The sequence below is a fragment of the Plectropomus leopardus genome, chromosome 2, assembly GCF_026936395.1.
Source record: "Plectropomus leopardus strain MGB_pleo_1.0 chromosome 2, ASM2693639v1, whole genome shotgun sequence".
In the NCBI taxonomy this organism is placed as follows: Eukaryota; Metazoa; Chordata; class Actinopteri; order Perciformes; family Serranidae; genus Plectropomus; species Plectropomus leopardus.
This window is the reverse complement of record NC_142177.1, coordinates 11172556-11190885: the sequence shown is the minus strand read 5'-3', so window position 1 is coordinate 11190885 and position 18330 is coordinate 11172556. Positions and strand designations below refer to the sequence as shown.

Here is an 18330-nt window from a genome sequence, read left to right as displayed (position 1 = left end):
CTTGTATATAGAGACATACAACAAGCCAGTCAATCCAAGTATACCAAAAGTATATCACAATAGTCTTGTTTGGCTCCACCATGCAGAGCCTCTACCAGTGTTTGTGTCTGGATGTTACTCGATCTATCAGCTTGTAATTGAATGCTCTGTTTTTTTGTTTCGGTTTAGTTGGTCTGGTTAAATTTCAGTGCTAAAATTACTAGACCTTGGGAATATGACTTTACCTTTTTAACTCCTTTCTTTTTTAATAATGTAAATAACAATTGTGTTTGCAGCTAAGCAACTGATTAGGACCCTCCTTAAGACTGAGCCGACGCAAAGGATGACCATCACAGAGTTCATGAATCATCCATGGATCAATGTAAGCACAAACTCTATCGTGCTTTTTTTTCGAGCTCACTTTCATACCAACTTTTCAAGTCAATTGCTCTGGCTGACATCCCTCCGGTGAAGCAAGTCTTGAATGTGCCTCTGTCTTCCAACAGCAATCGATGGAGGTTCCCCAGACCCCGCTTCACACCAGCCGAGTGCTAAAGGAGGAGAAGGACGCATGGGAGGATGTTAAGGTTAGATGTTGTTTCCTTCTTCTTTTTCCACATCGACAAAACCCTGATGACCTTTTTCTGTCATGCTTCTGTTGAATTGATCTTATCTTTTTCTTCTGTAACTGGGTTTGGAAGCCTATCATTTAACAACAGGAATTTGAGTCATCGTTTTTAATCATCCAGTAGACTGACTGGTGAGCGGATATCCAGCTCAATTTTAAATGATGACTCGCACTCTTCACATAGTTAGTTTCAGTTTCTTCCTTCTAGTAAACCAAACATAGCAAAATGTATCCAATCTTAAACAGATCAAGCTTGTGTTGTTTTACCTGTTTTTGTTGTAAGAAATTTCCCTGAAGAAGTATCACAGGATATTCCTATATTGTGGAAGTTTATTATTAAAAAAAAAGTAGCTCACACTGGAAAGAAATCATGATCTGCTTTGCTAGTTCTTAAAGAGCATTCTTTTATGTTGTCTATAGACACCCTTGAGGCTCTGTTTGGGCAAGTAAGTACGTTTTTTTCGTTTTGTAGGAGGAAATGACCAGTGCCTTGGCAACAATGAGGGTCGACTATGAGCAAATCAAGATCAAGACCATTGAGGACTCGACCAATCCACTGCTAACGAAACGGAGGAAGAAAGCCAGTAACCCCATGCCGGACCCACAGTCTGCTGCCCACTGAAAGATGCCCGCATGCATGCACATACAAACACAGGTTGTAAAAAGGAAGCAATAATTTGTCGACACGTGAGTCGCGTTGCATGGATTTTCTCAGTGTTTTATTTTTCATGGCAAAGTCTAATGTTTTGTAGGAGTGTTTGTTTTTATTACTCTACCATTTTAACAAACCAACCACTCTGCCCTGGCAGAGAGGATCTGTGTTTTTACACCAGTGAAGAGATTATGAATTATAGAAAAGGAGAGGAAAGGGCAATTTGTGAGATCTCTCTCCTCTCCTTTCCCAAATATCAGGTTGTGTACTCAGAGGGGCTTGAATGTTGGAATAGGACATGAAGCCTTAGCATTAGCAGTAGTTCTACTTTGACCCCGCAGCCCTGTTCTAGCTCTAGCCCCAAACTTGTGAATGTTAAATCAAACGGCTAAATCCCAAAAAATAAACGCAAGGGAAGGTTTCTTTTTACAAACATGCAAAGTAAGCAGATTTATTTTGAACTGACAAGTGGAATGTAAGGACTCTGTCCCTGACTGTCGGAATTAGCTGGAAATAGTCACCCATTTCTGGGACTTGAAGTGGGAGTGTCTGTCAGGTTCAGTTTGTCTTTGTGAATGTTGAACAGAGGCCTATGCACTCACAAGGGCCTTGTGCCATTCTGACAGAGCACCTCACTTGTGGCCCCTCTCTTCTACCTTAATCTATGCTTGTTTTTCAGGTACATAGTTTATAGGGCAGAGAAGGCCACCACGTTTAAGAACCGAAACTGGCTTGAACTTCCTCCTGTATGTAGCTCATAGGAGAGTGGGAGCCGACTGATACTGTATTTTTTCATGGATTTTATTAGCATAGGCCTTATTGAGTGTTGCTAAAGCAGCAAATGACTTTTAACCCTTACCTACCATTCGTTTCAGGCTTTTATCACCAATGTTATGCTTCCCAATTTGAAACATTGCCAGAGTATATTTCAGGTTAATGCTATGCAGATGTGTTTGTCAGCTTGAAGTACTGCTCGGACCTTTTCCTTAGTGTTGATTTCTGTTTGCAAATGTGTTGGAGAGACGTCGAGCAACAGTAAGGAGCGTTTGTGTGTGTTTATGAAAGCAGCAGCATACCCTCTGGGAATACACGGTTCAGACAGACTGGACAAGCTCCGGAGGTCTCTCTGAAATGATCACATAGAGTTACTGTTGGTTGCACCAGCTCTACTGTCAGAAGGCTCAGTGGGACTAATCTGGTGCAATACCAGTGTTCTCCAATACTTCCAAGAAGATTGATAGGAAGTAGAAAGTACTTAAGAGCTGTTCCTCGTCCCAGAGCAGAACCTCTGACAATACCACCAGCAAGCTGTCATCACATTCAGACAGGGTGTGATGGACGGTTTCTCTTGTTAACACAACAGGACACTTCCAGCTCACCAGGGGATCATTGGAATTTATTGTGTTAATTTTTTTTGGTCCACTTCACTTTGTAAAATCACATCCACATTACCTGTAACATGGCACCTACAAATCTCACTGTAAAAATGTTCATTGAATGTTTGTGACAATGTTCCTCCTGTTTTTGTTTTTTTCTTTTTGTCCCTCTGAACACCTTTTTTTTTTTTTGTAGTGGAAGCACAGATGTGTCTCTTTTTTTTCTGTCATTGAGTCTGTTTCGCTCCACCTGCCGTACTTTTGTCTGCTTCAGCTTTGGATTAAAAAAAACACATAAAACACAAACCCGCTCTCTTATCTCCATTTATGCATATTAAATAACTTAACGGTGTTAACAAAAATAGAGCGTTCTTAACTGAATTCTATTTAAAAAGAAAATAAGCAAAGGCGTTCAGTAGCACACGGTACTGTATAGCATGTAAAGAATTTGATGGATGATAATCATTACGTCTTTTTCTATAAAATACAACCCCAATTCCAAAAAAAATAGGATGTAGTGTTAAACATAAATAAAAACCGAATGCAGTGACTGCAAATCATTCCCAAGAATTTTCCATCTTGCTTGATATTTGACTGAACAAAAAAAGAATAAAAATAAAACAGTGAAGTTTTTGTTTGACCCTCAAATATTTTGTCCTTGCACTTTATACAATTTAATGTAAATCAAAACGGATTTGCAAATCCTTGTATTGTTTTTTATTTACGTTTTACACGTCTACTTTTTTTGGAATTGGGGTTGTAGTTAGTACAAGTTAGTATTTACAATATTTCAAGCACTTGGTCCTTTCTCCTTGATTGCATTTTTCTCTAAAGCACTCGTGGTATTGGAATAGTTGAATCCAGGGTAATACAACATTTCTACTTTTAATGCTTTATGGAAACACTTGCTTATGATAGAAAACTTGTCTGCATGTTACATGTGTGTTACCTGTTCTGAGTTGTTGCTCCAGTTGTTTAAAAATTGAATATCTATCACTTTTAAATATTCTCTCCTCATTTGACCTTTCCCCTCGACATTTAGAGAATTCTTCTTCTCATTCACGTCTTCAGCTATGACTCAGGTTGTCTGGTTGGCTTGGGATTTGTGGCCTCGAGACGGAGTGCACAGACTCAACTCGTGACAAACATCATGTTTCATACTTGCTAGCATGAGTGACTCCTGGAATATACGCATTTGCGTAGCAAACAGTGCGGTGGCATTGAGTCAACACAGACATTTGCCAACACTGGGGTGTTTTAGAGCAGCTTCCCGCTAATGAACAAGCTTATTTCTCTTCAGGTGCAAGGCAGCCGTAAGCATGCAGCTTCCAGCTTTGAGTGTGACGAAACCTACAGTCATCTCTCTCTCTCAGGTAAGTGAGAAAGGGGCTAAATAGGGCGTCAGGGGACTCCCTCGTAGTAGTCCTGTGGAGGTTTTACCGCCCTACAACAAACCTCAGGACACCCACCCACCCAGCACACTCTTTACAAAAGGAGGGAGGGTACTCCTCACCATTTACTCATGTGATAGGTGGGAAACAGAGCACATCATGTAAAACTCAGTCATAAGTTGGTAAAACAGGAAGGTTGCAGCCATCTTCTCAACAGTTTAAGGTTTTAAATTCACCCCAAAATGTTAATATATATGTTTCCGCTTATCTGTATTGCATAATGTAGATTGTTTTGGTGTGAGTTGCAGAGTGTTGGAGATATCGGCTGCAGAAATGTCTGCCCTCTCAACGGGATATTGGAACTTGATAGCACTCGACTCGACTGGTGCTCAAAGTCTAAAAAAATACATTTGAAAACTCAACAGCAATGTCTCTTTCCAGAAATCATGATCACGACCGTGCAGAAGGAAGCGTGCATCTACGACGAGAGGCTCGTGCTCGTACCAGCACGTGATGTAAACATTAATATCACGCCCCCCACAGCTGAGTTGTAATGTTAGCAATCTCAGTGCTGCTACATGAGCTAGCAGTAGATGCACGCTTCCCTCTTTGCAATCATATTGTAGATTGATAAATAGCACCACAGTAATGAAGAAATATAAGTTCTTTTTATTTTGGAATGAACTGTCCCTTAAATGTCAGAGGATTTCCAATAGTGAAGGAAAATCTGCATTCATTTATTCAAAAATATAAAACAAAAGGGTACGTTCCTTTTTTTAGGTTGGAAACTGAAGTGGCAGTACGTGCCCCTGTATGTCACTACTGTGTACAAACTTTTAAAGCTGTGGGGAAATGTGGGGGTTGGAGACTTCTCAGCTGAATTGGTGAGACACAGCTCAGAGTTCTTTGAAATTGTGTGCCATCCTGATTCTCACACACACAAGCATACATCTACTCAGACAAGATAGGGTGATTGACCTGCCTCAGACATGGTAGTAATAGTGAGACACCCCACGTTACCTCACGGCAAGAAACACAGTGAACTTTGTGAAAGCAAGGTTTTGAGACATGATCAGTGTTTCGCTGTCAGTTTTACATGTACAACAAAAGTTGTGGAAATCGGATCAGATTTACTGACAGGTACAGCTCTGGGGGCATACTGTGGTTACTGTGGTTGCTTTGAATTTGTTTTTTTCATCTCTTTTTACTTTAAAAACACTTTTTCTGTTGGCGCACATTCGTCACTATCTTCTAAGAGAAGTTGTAGTGGGAAATGTATGTATACACATGCTACATGCATATGTGCTCTCTCTCTCTCTCTCTCTCTCACACACACACACACACACACACACACACACACACACACACACACACACACACACACACACATCTATCTATCTATCATTCATCTGTTGTGAACATAATGCTGTTGGACATATTTCTGCTCCCAGAGAACTGAACACTGTATGTTGATCAGCTGAAGAGACAACTAAATAAAAGTAACATGCTACCAATACCAGGTAAGTTAATAGGCAGTTAAAGTATTTGCATATACAATTACATGCACACAGTTACTTTACACTGACATTTGCAGTTTGTCTCGGTGTTACAATCCACAGTGGCTCCAGTGGAGGGGGAGGATACGTCACAGTGTGCCCAGCCTGCCAGCGATCAAGCCAGACAGGCTAAAAACAGCTAAAATGCTGGTGGAAAAAGCAGTAAAGGTGATTATACTTGTAAGCCCAACATCACTGCAACACCTCTGCATTTTCACCTACTATCTGACTCTTTCCTGTCTTCCCTACCCGTGCTGCCTTGTGGGCCAGAAGGTGGGTGGAATGTCATTTGCCCCGTGCTGCCCAGCTGCTTTCAGATGCCTTTCACAAGTATTTAAACCGTTGAACTCTGAGCAAATTGGTTTGATTTCTTTCAAAAACATGGGAAAATGGCAATGAGCAACTTGGTAAGAAACATTGCAATACATATATATGTGTGTGTGTGTGTGTGTGTGTGTGTGTGTGTGTGTGTGTGTGTGTGTGTGTGTGTGTGTGAGTGTGTGTGTATATATGTTATAGCCAAAAAACTTTCAAGGCACCAAATTGATGACAAATATGAAAATGTGTGCTTTTTTGGAAATGAAACTAATATGGTAATTTCCTTTTCCAGGGAAAAAAACAGAATAGACACAAGGAAGAACAGAATTTTTTTTTTTTTTACATATTATGGGGCTTGCCATGATATATCACATCATGATATGGTACTCCATGATGGTACTCCAGGATGAATCATCAGTCTACGACTGATGATTCGTCATTGCATCGTCATTCATGGACTAATATATAAAAAGGATATATTAGAATAAATATTATATAATTGGTCGATGACAGATGATAAAATACAGTGTTATTTGAGTGTAAGGGATCGGTATCTGCGCTAGACATCACATGTGTCAAAGAGTGTGTCACTTTTCAGTGTAGGTCGTTCATGTGGATATCTTCTTCTAATCTTTATTTTGGAACAAGTTAATCTTGTATTTGACTCATCAGATATGCGCAAGAGAATTCACCACAAACATTATGAACCTTTACGATTGAAAATAATGAGTCAGAGTGAACGCCTTTGGTAGCTTTTTCAATGTTCTGTCTCTTTTCTTTATCCTGTGGGTGTTTTCGATGTCTCACGTGTGTTGATTATTTAAACATTTTAAGGTCAGTGCCTAGTAAATATGAGACACATCAAGAAAAAAACAGTTGGAACTTTTCTCTTGTTCAAAATATTATAGAAATTTAGTAGCACACATTGTCATACTAAGGGACTGTTAAAAAAAAATGGGGGTGGTCAGAGTAGGGCAAAGGGTCAATCTGCAGTAATGAACAAATTTCCAAAGTTCTGACACCTACCTCACAGCATGATTGGTCAGCTGTGCGGTGTTAAGAGCGGAACCTGGGTTTGACCCTCCCTCCCTCTCCCTCTCTCTCTCTCTCTCTCTCTCTCCTTTTTCATTTTTCACAATTATTTCTGTCACTTTGGATGTGAGCATGAGTTCAATACCATCAATGCTTTCTAGGAGAAACTGTATGAAAATGTGTTTCATTATCCTCTCATTGAAATATTATTCCCCCTCCCTTCTCTCCATGATGAATGGTTCTTCACGTGGGAGTAAATCTATAGGTGTTAGGAAAGCAGGTGAAGGTGTCTCCGTTTTTTTCTTTTTCTTTTCAAAATAATGTTATTTTTTAAAATTAATTCTTTAATTAATTCAAATGGATTGAACCATTTAGTTGCTCACTGTGAAAAATAGAAAGTGACTTTTTTTAAAAAAAGATTTAGCCCTCCTCCCCATTATTTTTGTACAGTCTCTAACAGTGATTTGCAGCATAATTGGTGTCTTTTTAAGTAGTAACAGTAACAGTTTAAAACTGTGTGGCACTGGGGTTTGAACCCAAGAGTTTAGTCTTGTGGAGATTTGGGATATTTTAACTGTTAGGGGGAAAGTGGTGTGCCATGCTAGATCCATATTGTAGATAATAAAAATATTATCTAAAATAAAAATATATATGCAGTCAACCTTCTTCTATATCTGTGTACTCCCACCCTCTCCATGCCTCCTATCTTAGCGATCTTGGGACAGTTTGGAAAAATATGTGGCTACAAACATTATCTGGAAAAAAGAGAATTTTTCCCAATTATCTTCTTGGCTCTTAAAATTCCAGCCACATTATTCCCATATAAGAAGACTAGCTCCAATTTCAGATATTTAGGCATTGTAGTTTCACGCTCCCCCAAACAACTATTCAGGCTTTACTTTATCGCCTTAATTGAGAAATGCAAATCCTATCTTGAATGCTGCCGTGCCCTGCCTTTATCTGTGGTAGGCTGTATAAATTTGATTAAAATGAATATTGTCCCCCGGTTTCTATATCTTTTCCAGAACATTCCCATTTTCAACCCCTGAAGGCATTCTCACAACTTGACAGATCTCTTTCTGCTTTTTCTGGAACGGTAAACAACCACGTAATCGTAAAACATTCATGCAAAGGCCCAGGCGTCGCCGGGGACTGGCTTCCCCCACTTAACTACACCACTATTGGGCCATTAATATTCAGAGGGTTGTTTAGTGGGTCCAGATTTAGCTATTAGCTAGTTTATATCTGCAGTCCCTGGGCAGGTACAAACAGGATAAATACCTGACACTAAAAAACACTTATCACACATGACAAAAAACTTTACATACGACAGACAATACAAACAAATACAAACCTGGAACCTGGATCATGGTGAGATTAATGTTGACATGTCTGGTTACTCAATATCCATTTTATTAAATCATGGGAGAAAGTCTGATGGTCTGTGTTTGTTTTTAGCTCAGTTGGAAGCATATTCCAGTATTTGATGGCTGTAAATGAGAAGGCAGAGCTCAGATCTGAGTTCAGAGCAGAACAGGAGATTCTGCTCATTTTCTCAGAGCGGAGCAGAAAAAAGCCCTTCAGTGGTGGAGAATTGTCATTTTTAATTATATTATGAACTAATCAGACTTCTGAAAACAATATCAGATGTTCAAAGAAGAAGAAGTCATATTTAGACAGTATTTTACAATGATGATAATTTACTGATTTCCTGTCAAAGACTTTTAAGACTTGTTTAAACAACATCTTAATTAGGATGCAGATTATGGCACGCAAAAATGTTTTTGATGCTTCTGTTGTCAGAAATTTCCAAATATGCTTAAAGTGAACAATGCTATATTTCAATGTTTTTCTCATCCTTTTAGTATGTTTTCCAAAAGTTTAATTGGAGTCCAAAATCAAACCCAAGATATTTGACCTCATTTACAGTTTTAATTGATTGTCCACTAACACTGAGCTGTGGACAGACATTTTGTTTTTGTTTATTGGAAAAGTACACTGTCACCGTTTTGTTTGTATTCAAAGTAAGATATTAGAGTCATTTAACCACTTTGCAACTTAACTAAGTTCTAATGAGAGCTTTGTGGCCACCTGCTCAGCCTCTCACCCATGGATTTAAATGACTGTGTCATCAGCATACATCTGGATCTCCACATCCTCACAAACTGATGGGAGATCATTTATCATTTTATATGATTTATTTGGACACAATTTCTTGATAAATTTGGCCTGCAGGGTCCATCTTTGTTGGCACCCATTTCATCCAACCACTTTTTCACTCCTGCTAAACTTGACAATGGGATGATCAAGCCTAGAATAAATATAAATACATTTAAATTAAAAAAAAGGAGAACGCTACTCTGTAGTAGTTTCCTTTGCGATTGCCACTGTCATCGTAGATTGTCTTAAATAAGGTGTACTATGTAATATTTGTCCATTTGTCCGATGGCTGTTATCATTATTTCTTTATTTTTATTTATTTTTTTGTATGTGTATATATGGTAGTATGTATGTGTAGATGTATACCATCAATTAACATCAATATCATTTTTTGTTTGTTTTTTTTTTAAACATGATCAATTTTGATTGATCACCACTTTGCATCTTAGTCCCAGCAACTGATTTTTTCAGTTTTTCTCACCCTGCCTTGAAACCATTGCACTCTGTACAGACACATCCAGTCATTACATAACAGGCACACATGACCTTAATCACCATGTTAACACATAGGTGATTCAAAACATAAACTGACTTTTGCAGAAGTTTGAATCAGCAATTTAAGGATGTTTAGAGTGAACATGATTTGTCCTCAAGGAATCTGCTATTAATGCAGGTCAGAATTTTTAAAACTCACGCTCGGTCAGACAATTGTTATGATTGATATCTTTGTATAACGTACTGTCATTGCTGGAATGATACTATTCAGATAATCCCACATTGACTACGCAAGTGACGGCTGAAATGTCTTAGAGTAGTTTCAGTGTAGAGGCCTGAGTCAAGTCAGGAACCTTGTGTGAGCCACGTACGTACATTCATATGTTACCACTGGGCTATGTCTTTGTGCTATTAAAAATAATATTTTATTGCTCAGGCTTTAATGTATTGTGGTGCAGCTGATGAACTGAAACCTGCAATTTACACGCTCTGGCTCTGTCATTGTGACAAAAATAACATTTCTTTGATGCAGTGCTGCTCAATTTCACCCTGTGTGTTACTTCTGTTTTATATGTGTCTGTGTATGACTGATTGCTTTGCATGCTCATGTTTTTTTATGCAACTGTGCGTATGCCCTAAAGGTTGGCTGGCTACTTACAGTTACCGTAAGTTAAGATATAGCAGGGCCGCTGCTGGTAAGTGATGTATATGGGTCACGTTTGAGGTTAGTGCATAAGCCTGTTGAGTTTACACTCGAGTTGTTCCCACATAGACTGCAGAGGAGCAGGATGTCCTGTTTTCAGTACTCTACCAGCTACCCATTCTGAATTAATGGCACAAAGCAGCTGTATCATCTTGTAGAATAAATTTAAAAGAGTTTTATTTCAGTTGAACAATACACAACTTAATAAATACAAAATTACATATAAAAAAATAAATATCACAGCTTTATAGGTGAGATTTTGGGTTGTAACTTGGAATGTGTAGGACTCAATATGGTCTTAAAACAGAAGCTTGTCCTCAGGACAAAACAGAAGTCTCAGAATAACAAAGACATCGGTTTAGCTACAACAACATGAGGCAACATATACTCATACCAGTGACAGTAACTGATTGAATGCGAAAGAGTGCAAGACTCTGTGGCCGTCTTCTCTTTTCCCTGAGATGAACAAGATCACATTTTGATTTGGTCTTCAAACAGCGGCCACTGTGTTTCTTTGTCGTTTAGAAGCCAGATACTTCTCAATGTAGTTAAACAGCAGGTCCAGCTCCCCCATGGCCTTAAATAGACCTTTACTCTCCATCTGAGGGAAAACACATGGTTCACTTTATTAAAATGATCCTTCAAAATACAGCCATGCACAGGTGTAAAATGTATTCACACAATGAAAGATGAAATCTCGAGACTTACCTGAGTATAAGTAGAGTTTAGGTTTGTGATGTCAAATTGTTTCTTGCAGGAGAAGTAATGTCTCTGTAACAGGAACAATAGTAAGACGATGTTACCACAGGGGTTAACAACTTTCATTAGACAGTCATGTCCTGAATTCCCTCCCAACAGACGCACAGAAGAAGAAACTTTGACAAGTAGCAGCTTAACCCTTTTCTTCCCATTTTGCAAGACTCTGGACAATGCACAGTTATGCACGCTACTGCAACTGAGGAATCACTGACTAATGCAAAATTACAACCTGTCCTGTGAGCAATGCTTCCCCTTTCTGTCCTCATATTGCCTCATATTAAAAAAGCGCAGGGAATATTTTGTCAGTTTATGTATGTAGTCCAAACCAGGAAGGTGGTTTTGAGGGTTTGGCCAGCAGGCAGGGACAAAACTTTTAGCTGAATGACAGCTAATCACATGTCTTTCTGGAAGGCATGACAGCTTGATTGTTTATGAATGAAAAGAGGGACATAAACATGTTTTATGAGTAACAATTTGCCCTAATACTCCAAATCTAACCATTCAGTACAGTGCAATAACTTAATGTTTTGAATGTGACCCTTATAAACCACAGCAGATTACTCTGACTGCTTTCAAAAACATACAAAGACAATAATGAGCAACTTAACAACACATGGCCCAAAACTATGACATTATGACATAATTGTAAACATATAATCATAATGATTATAATTATAGTTTTCTTAAACATGTTCTATAGTTTTGCTGTTAACTTTATAGCCTAATAATTGTCACCAACTTTTCAAAACTAATTTCCAAGTCATTTTCTCCATCACCATTGACTGAGATTTTGCAATTTGTGGGACAGTTCTTTCCAAGGTGGTCATTGCTTTTTAACCCATGTTTTTGAAAGAAATTAAACAATTTCCTCAGGTTTCAGAGAGTTAAAATAGAGAGCTGTGTGCTACCTTTCTATTGCTGGTACTGCATACTTTAAACTGGGAGGTCCATTTTGATTCTGTCGTTCAAGAAGTAGCCCACTTGTGCAAACAGACTGCTGCGCATTGCGCATAGAAACAAGGTCGGAGCATTCTGCAGCGCGCTCTTGGTGCGTATTTACATTTTTATTCTCGTGTAGGTGTAACGCGTGTGTCAGCTACTCACGCATTTGGTGACCTCACTCTTGAGCTCGTCGAAGATCTGCTGTATGGACTCCATGTGAGGCTTCAAGTCCTTGGTGTCCTCCGTCACTCCGGCCACGGCTGTCGGCAAAACCGTGTTCAGATAAAACTCCAGTAGGCTGTTCATTGCTTGGCAGGCAAACGGGCTCTGAAGAGAGAAGGAAAGCGCCAGCAGGGTTATGTAATGTCGTTTAACTCTTTCCTGGCGTGCACGATTGTAGGTGATTTTTAGGCTCTGCCTATTTTCTGATTATAGTCAAGATGCAACGCTTTTTTTTCCCCGCAGTAAATGAAGAGTTAACGGACAAACTTACGTTAAAGGAGTCCTCGACACTTTGGTCTAACAGTGCTGTGTCCAGGTCATCATTAGCTTCCTGCAAACAGGAAAAAAAAGTTCGTGTTCAGTGATACTGTCAGCAGCAGCAACAGCAGCAGCAGACCAGACACAGAGGTGAGAAAGTGCAGCATCACCTGGAGACTAACGGGACTGCATGGCTACACAGGCAGTGGGAAACTCTCCAAGTGATGCTGCACCAACTGATAATACAGAGTAAATGTTTTGCTTATACTCACATAGAAGTCTCTGATCTGTGAATAGTCCTCTCTCAGCTTCTTTAGCCTGACAGGGAAGCCCTCCACGAAACGACAGCACTGGTTGTTGCACAAGGGGGTACAACAGGCAGTGTTGAAGAGAGACAGGAGAACCAGGACAGACAGGAGGAGAGACCGAGGAGTCATGCTGATGGACAAGCTGGTGGATCTTCTGGAGGCAGAGACGAGAAGAGTGGGCCCTCAGGAGTGGAGATGCTGCTGGCTCAGTGGATGAAGATGAAGACTCCTCAAAGGCAAAATCTTGGTAAGATCTTACTGAAGAGCTCAGAAATGTGCACATATTTGTATTAACATCTTGTCTGAATTTATACCCAAATTGAGACCAGAGGGATACCTGAGGGAGGAGACTAACGGGAAGGGAAACGGTTAAACATGCTTCATACATGGGGAATTTTTTTTTAGAATCTGCACATGTTCTACTCCTCCCATGAGATAAGCTGATTCTATTGATAGACCTCAAGATGATGAACTCTCAAGGAAAAAATCTGACATAGCAGTTTTTTTGGAATTCTTTTTTCATGATAGAATCTTCTCATCACTATTCATGTTTTAATATTATTTTATATTGCATCTCTACAGTAATGTATGTATATATATATATATATATATATATATATATAATTATAAAATACAATAATAAATAGATTAAAATTAAATAACTAATGATAAAATAAATTATCATTATTATTATTATTATTATTATTATTATTATTATTATTATTATTAGTAGTAGTAGTAGTAGTAGTAGTAGAATGCTTCCCATTTTAAATTTATTACCATCAGTGAAGTATGTTTAGTGCTAGTATAACAATATCCGTCCCATGTACAGAACAGTAACATTGCCTTCATCCACTAAATTAGTACAGATGTGGGGATCATAATAAATACTATAATAAATAAGTATAATAAAAAAGTGTTTAAAATTGCACTGAATGCTGTAAATCATGTTGTTTTTTTCATGCATTCACAATAACAGTGGAAATAGATCCACTCAGATGGAAATGATTAAGCTGCGGTTTGAATTTGATGACGCTGTGGATTCTCTCTGTATGTCAGGCATGCGTAATAAGACTGTTGAGAGTGAAGCTTGGTGACATCTACTTAGCTTTGCTGTTTTGTTGCAAATATATAATTGAGGTTATAATATTAATTTTCTTTGGTAATGATTGATAAGCATGGGCAACTGAATATCTTTATAAAAAACTACTGTTTTGGGACTCTTTGTGGTGGCAGCATAAGGGGTGTTTTCCCTTCAGTTCTGTTTCTTTTGAATGGAATGCCCATTTATCCACAACTAACGTTGCTCCGCCTGTTCCGTTTAAACTTTGTCTTGAGTGTTTTTATGTTGGGCAACACTGGTATTTTTTAAAAAAAATCATCCCTGGTGATTATCTCTGCATGGTCAAGACTTCACAATCTGTGCAACAACCCTTCTGGCTGATTGATCACAGTTCTGGGCAAAGTTCATCTACCGGATGAAGCCCTTTCCATGCTGAAGATAACACAGTGTGCTTTTCAAGAAGCTATATAAAAAAAAAACCCAGGATACTTAGGCAGATGTAGGCTATACTATAGCCCAGTATTGGTGCACTTAAGTGAAATGTTATGTAAAAATGTAAAAAAGTTAATGTTACATGTTAAGTAAAAAAAATTACATGTTGGTGTTCTGACTGATAAGGTCTAAGGTCTAATGAAGTCTAAATCAGGTCCAAATCTTCATCTTTCCTTCGTTTACCCTGACTAAAATCTCCTTTTCAACAGTGACCTGGCCAAGAGGTCAGCATTAAACCTTACTGATGGTTACTGTTTTCGATGAGTAAAGAAAAAAGCCAGGAAGAAGGTGTCCATTTAGTTTCCAGAAAAACTCTGCAAATTGCAAAATCCATGTAGGCTAAAACTGGTCAAAGCAAATTGCAGTGTTCAGCAGAAAACAAGGTTATTGTACTAGTCCATACAAATTACAGCAGCCGGACAGCAAATTTTAGTTCTGTATAAATATGTAATCTGTAAAATGCTCAAAATGTAAGAATGAGAACATTTATATGAAAACAACTTGTTAACTACATAAAAATGCAAGAAACCCTTTTTTGAGTCTGTCAAGCAGCAAATAAAACATATATATTTAAAATATGTACATATTCTGTATATTCATATGTAAAATTAAGATGAGTCAGCAGTGACCAGTTTATGGGAAACCCCTCTTACTTTAGCACTGAGTGTGTGTTTGTGTGTGTGTGTGTGTGTGCATGCGTGTGTGTGTGTGTGAGAGAGAGAGAGGTAGCATGTCTGCTTTCTGCGTTTAACTGTGTGATTTTATAACGTTGTGTGGTTGTAATTGCATCTAATATGCTTCTGCCCAGTCAGGTGGGATTTCATTCAGGGCATTTTTTCTGAGCATGTGAGAGAGAGTCAATATGGTTTTTTTGTTGTTGTTGTTTTTATTGATAAAAAAACATATTCAAGTAACTCATTTTTAGCTGCTGGTCAGAGTACTTCTTCCTTGCACACCATGCATACTTAAACCCAGTATACCAGAAGTGACCAGAGAAACTGCTGACAAAACCAAAGTTACGTGCAATTGTGATATCATTAGACAGCTATTCACAGAATTGGGGTGTCAAGAAAGTACTCTCACAGAGTACTTGCTAAACTACACTCTCACATGAGAGTGTAGTTTAGCAACATCTCTCAAGCTCTATTTGCACTTTTATATAACACCAAGGTAGAAAAATATAAACAACTCACTTATCACTAAGGTAAAAGACAAAATTAGAAAATTTATTTAGCACAAATGTAGAAAAGTAGAAAACTCATTTATCACCAATGTATAAAAAAGAAGAAAATGTATGTACCCCATGGTAAAAAAAAACCCCAAGTATATAAATTGAAATAAATAAATGAGAAAAATGTATTTAGCATAAATGTAGCAAAAGAGAAAACTTGTTTTGATGTGGTAATATCACTGAAACTAATTTGATAACATTTTTAGGTCATAATTCTGTTCGATGTGTTTGATCGATTTAAGCCTTGACATTGTCGTGTTCATTGTGCACTCAAACCAGGGAAGAAAGTCTGTTCTCAATTCTTGCTCTGCTTATTCTGATCAAAATGCTTCCTCAGTCATCTTTATCTCCCATTCATAGTGCCTCCTCGAAACGGGGCCAAAGCTGAAACAGTCAGATCTTATTTTGCATGTATCACTTTGTAGATCGCTGACTCAGTCGGCAGAATACTGTGTGCTCTGAATATGGTCAGGTGCTGATGTGGTGAGGATGTCTCTTTGTTGTCTTACGCCCTTACCTCCTAAACTCAGTTTCTGATGATGTCAGTAACCAGAGCTCAGATCTGCAGTCAGCAATACTGCGGCACATTACTTGAAATCTGACTGCTGATATCATATCCAGTTGATTCACCCCCCTGTTGGAATATGAATCACAGTGGAACGCCACATTACCTTGAATAATTTAGCATTTTTGATGCTGTTTGATAACTGTGTGCAAGATCATCTTGACTGTGATTCCTTGAGCTGTGCAGATCAGATAAGCTTCATGGTGTGCTGTAGTTGTGTTTTTGCATTTTCTCATGCATCATATTTTCTTTATTTGTGTATGCATATCGGGTGTGCATTAGTTAACCTGCGCCTTTAGAGGAAACCTATCTCTCTTCACTAACAGATTCACCACACTTTTCTTTCACTTTCACACCGGGTGTCTGTTTGACTCCGAATGTGTGTTTGTGTGTGTATGTGTGGCATTGAATCCTTTGGAGGTTGGATGTTTCTGTTATTGTTTATGTCAAGTGATAGGTAAGCATAAATTATAAAAGCAGTAGTGTGCTAGTGTTTTAGAGTAGTCTCCACAAGGTTTCAAAGTATGTATGTAAGATGAACAAGGTGACAAAGTCCTTTCCAACCACACAAAGACATGAATTAATGGGTGTGACATGACAGCTAATTTCTGGGTGGGCCAATATTGTGCAGAACAGAAAAGGCAACTTGTAGTTTCTCCTTTATTTCCTGTGAGTGACCTTCAGAGACCCAGAGTTCTTACGTCTTCCTCTCAGTTCACCCGTCATGGTGAATGTGAGCTGTTATCTGCTTGGCATGACACCTACTTCACCCTGTGGACCTGAACAACGCCTGCGGTACATCTTACGATCTTTCAACATAACTTTGATGGAAATGTACAACTTTAAAAATACAACATGTAAATCTTAAAAACTAAAATAGATAACCGCAAACTTCCTCAGAAACCTTATCTTTTCCACAAAGCTGAGCAAGCAACATTAGATGAATGTATTGTTGTAACCTGAAACTAAAGCCGTCCTGTCCTGCTGAGTAAGCTTCCTTTTTGTGAGGAGATGAAACTTTGAAATTCCCACGGTACACAACGTTCTGTTTGACCTGGATACTATCAGTTATGTAAGATTTATGTAAGATTAAAGTTAAGCTTTCTGATTCAATTAGTGATCAATACGCTCCAGTGTGATGCTTCCAAAAGTATGACACCTAATTCTCCATACTGTGTTTATGTTTTGGGGTGGAAGTGCGTAAGCAACATGCGTGCATATGGCCGCTCGCATATGTACCTGTGAGGGTGTTAACCGCACTTATGTAAGCACCGCTCGTTGCTACAGCTCATATTTTCCCATGGTGTTCAAACATCTGAGGGCTGAATTAGTGAAAGTAAAAAATAACACTGTTTCTCAAAGTAATTTAAATGATGAATCACAGTTTCACTGAATATTTTATTCGTGTTCATTTGGCCCTCGGGTGGATCAGATGTGAAACAAGATAAAATCTGCCGAGTGTGAAGAAGTGAAAAATGATGTAACTTGCCTGAGTGGTGTTTGACCATCATGCTGCTGCTGCTGATGTTTGCTGTATTACAGCTGCTCACCTGTATTGATTACACAGTGCGTTTTCTCTGATTGCCACTAGAGGTTAATATTGCAGAGCTGTGATCACTTGTGCTGTGATCTCTGTAGATCTGTCCAAGGCTTTTGTTTAGTTTAGTTTATTTGTTTCACATATTACAAAGCACAATAAGGATAAAACATATTAAAAATGTACATGTGAGGGTGTGTTAGAGACCTATACTGGCTTATATGAAAAACACACCCAGACAAAGCATATGAATAGTAAAATACAGGAAATCAGAATATCAATGAATTTATTTGCTAAAAATTCAAAATCTCACAGTATAAATATGGGGTTAAAAATAAAAGTGCAAAAAATCAAATAATTATTTATAAATCAAGACCTCTAGCTGGTTGTTAAAGTTGTCCCACAAGGATCAGTGTCAAGATATATATAATCCTTAGTCCCTTATACCAATGCCGGACTGAACAAGAATTTTCACTCTATGGATAAAAAATTCGGTAAATAAATCACCAAATTTAGAGCCCATGTGTACATGCAAGAGGTAACATATTTAGATAAATAATAATAATGTCAAGTGCATATTTGCATCCAGTTACAGTTACAGTCAACTTCCATCAAAACTTCTTGACGTAATCAGGACAAAAATCAAAATAAGTCATTATTCTT

General features: G+C 38.3%; 2 protein-coding genes and 1 long non-coding RNA gene across 3 annotated transcripts in view; 2 read left to right on the top strand and 1 right to left on the bottom strand.

Annotated features, from left to right (window-relative positions):
• Positions 1-2941, top strand: part of mapkapk2a (MAPK activated protein kinase 2a) — a 37228-nt gene extending 34287 nt beyond the window's left edge. The window contains exons 8-10 of the mRNA XM_042500836.2: positions 276-361; positions 486-566; positions 1080-2941. Coding sequence (XP_042356770.1) covers positions 276-361; positions 486-566; positions 1080-1229 — 317 coding nt within the window. The 3' untranslated portion in view covers positions 1230-2941. The remainder of the gene's footprint in view (positions 1-275; positions 362-485; positions 567-1079) is intronic.
• A 7496-nt stretch (positions 2942-10437) lies between these two features.
• On the bottom strand, positions 10438-13041 carry il10 (interleukin 10). Its single transcript, XM_042496209.2, has 5 exons — positions 12744-13041; positions 12485-12544; positions 12154-12318; positions 10999-11061; positions 10438-10891 (listed from the first exon to the last, which is right to left on the bottom strand). Exons 1-5 carry the CDS (start codon positions 12906-12908, stop codon positions 10781-10783), a joined length of 564 nt encoding a protein of 187 aa, XP_042352143.1. The 5' UTR covers positions 12909-13041; the 3' UTR covers positions 10438-10780.
• On the top strand, positions 12215-17250 carry LOC148190153 (uncharacterized). Its single transcript, XR_015778098.1, has 2 exons — positions 12215-12351; positions 12457-17250. It is a non-coding gene; the product is annotated as an uncharacterized LOC148190153 (long non-coding RNA).
• Positions 17251-18330: the final 1080 nt, after the last annotated feature.

Excerpts from the sequence above, each read along its gene's own strand:
- il10 (XM_042496209.2), bottom strand. The coding sequence starts at position 12,908 with ATGACTCCTCGGTCTCTCCTCCTGTCTGTCCTGGTTCTCCTGTCTCTC. Across the intron at positions 12,545-12,743 it reads CACAGATCAGAGACTTCTAT|GAAGCTAATGATGACCTGGA; the intron begins GTGAGTATAAGC and ends TCCTGTTTGCAG. Across the intron at positions 11,062-12,153 it reads AGAGTGAGGTCACCAAATGC|AGACATTACTTCTCCTGCAA; the intron begins GTGAGTAGCTGA and ends TTCCTGTTACAG.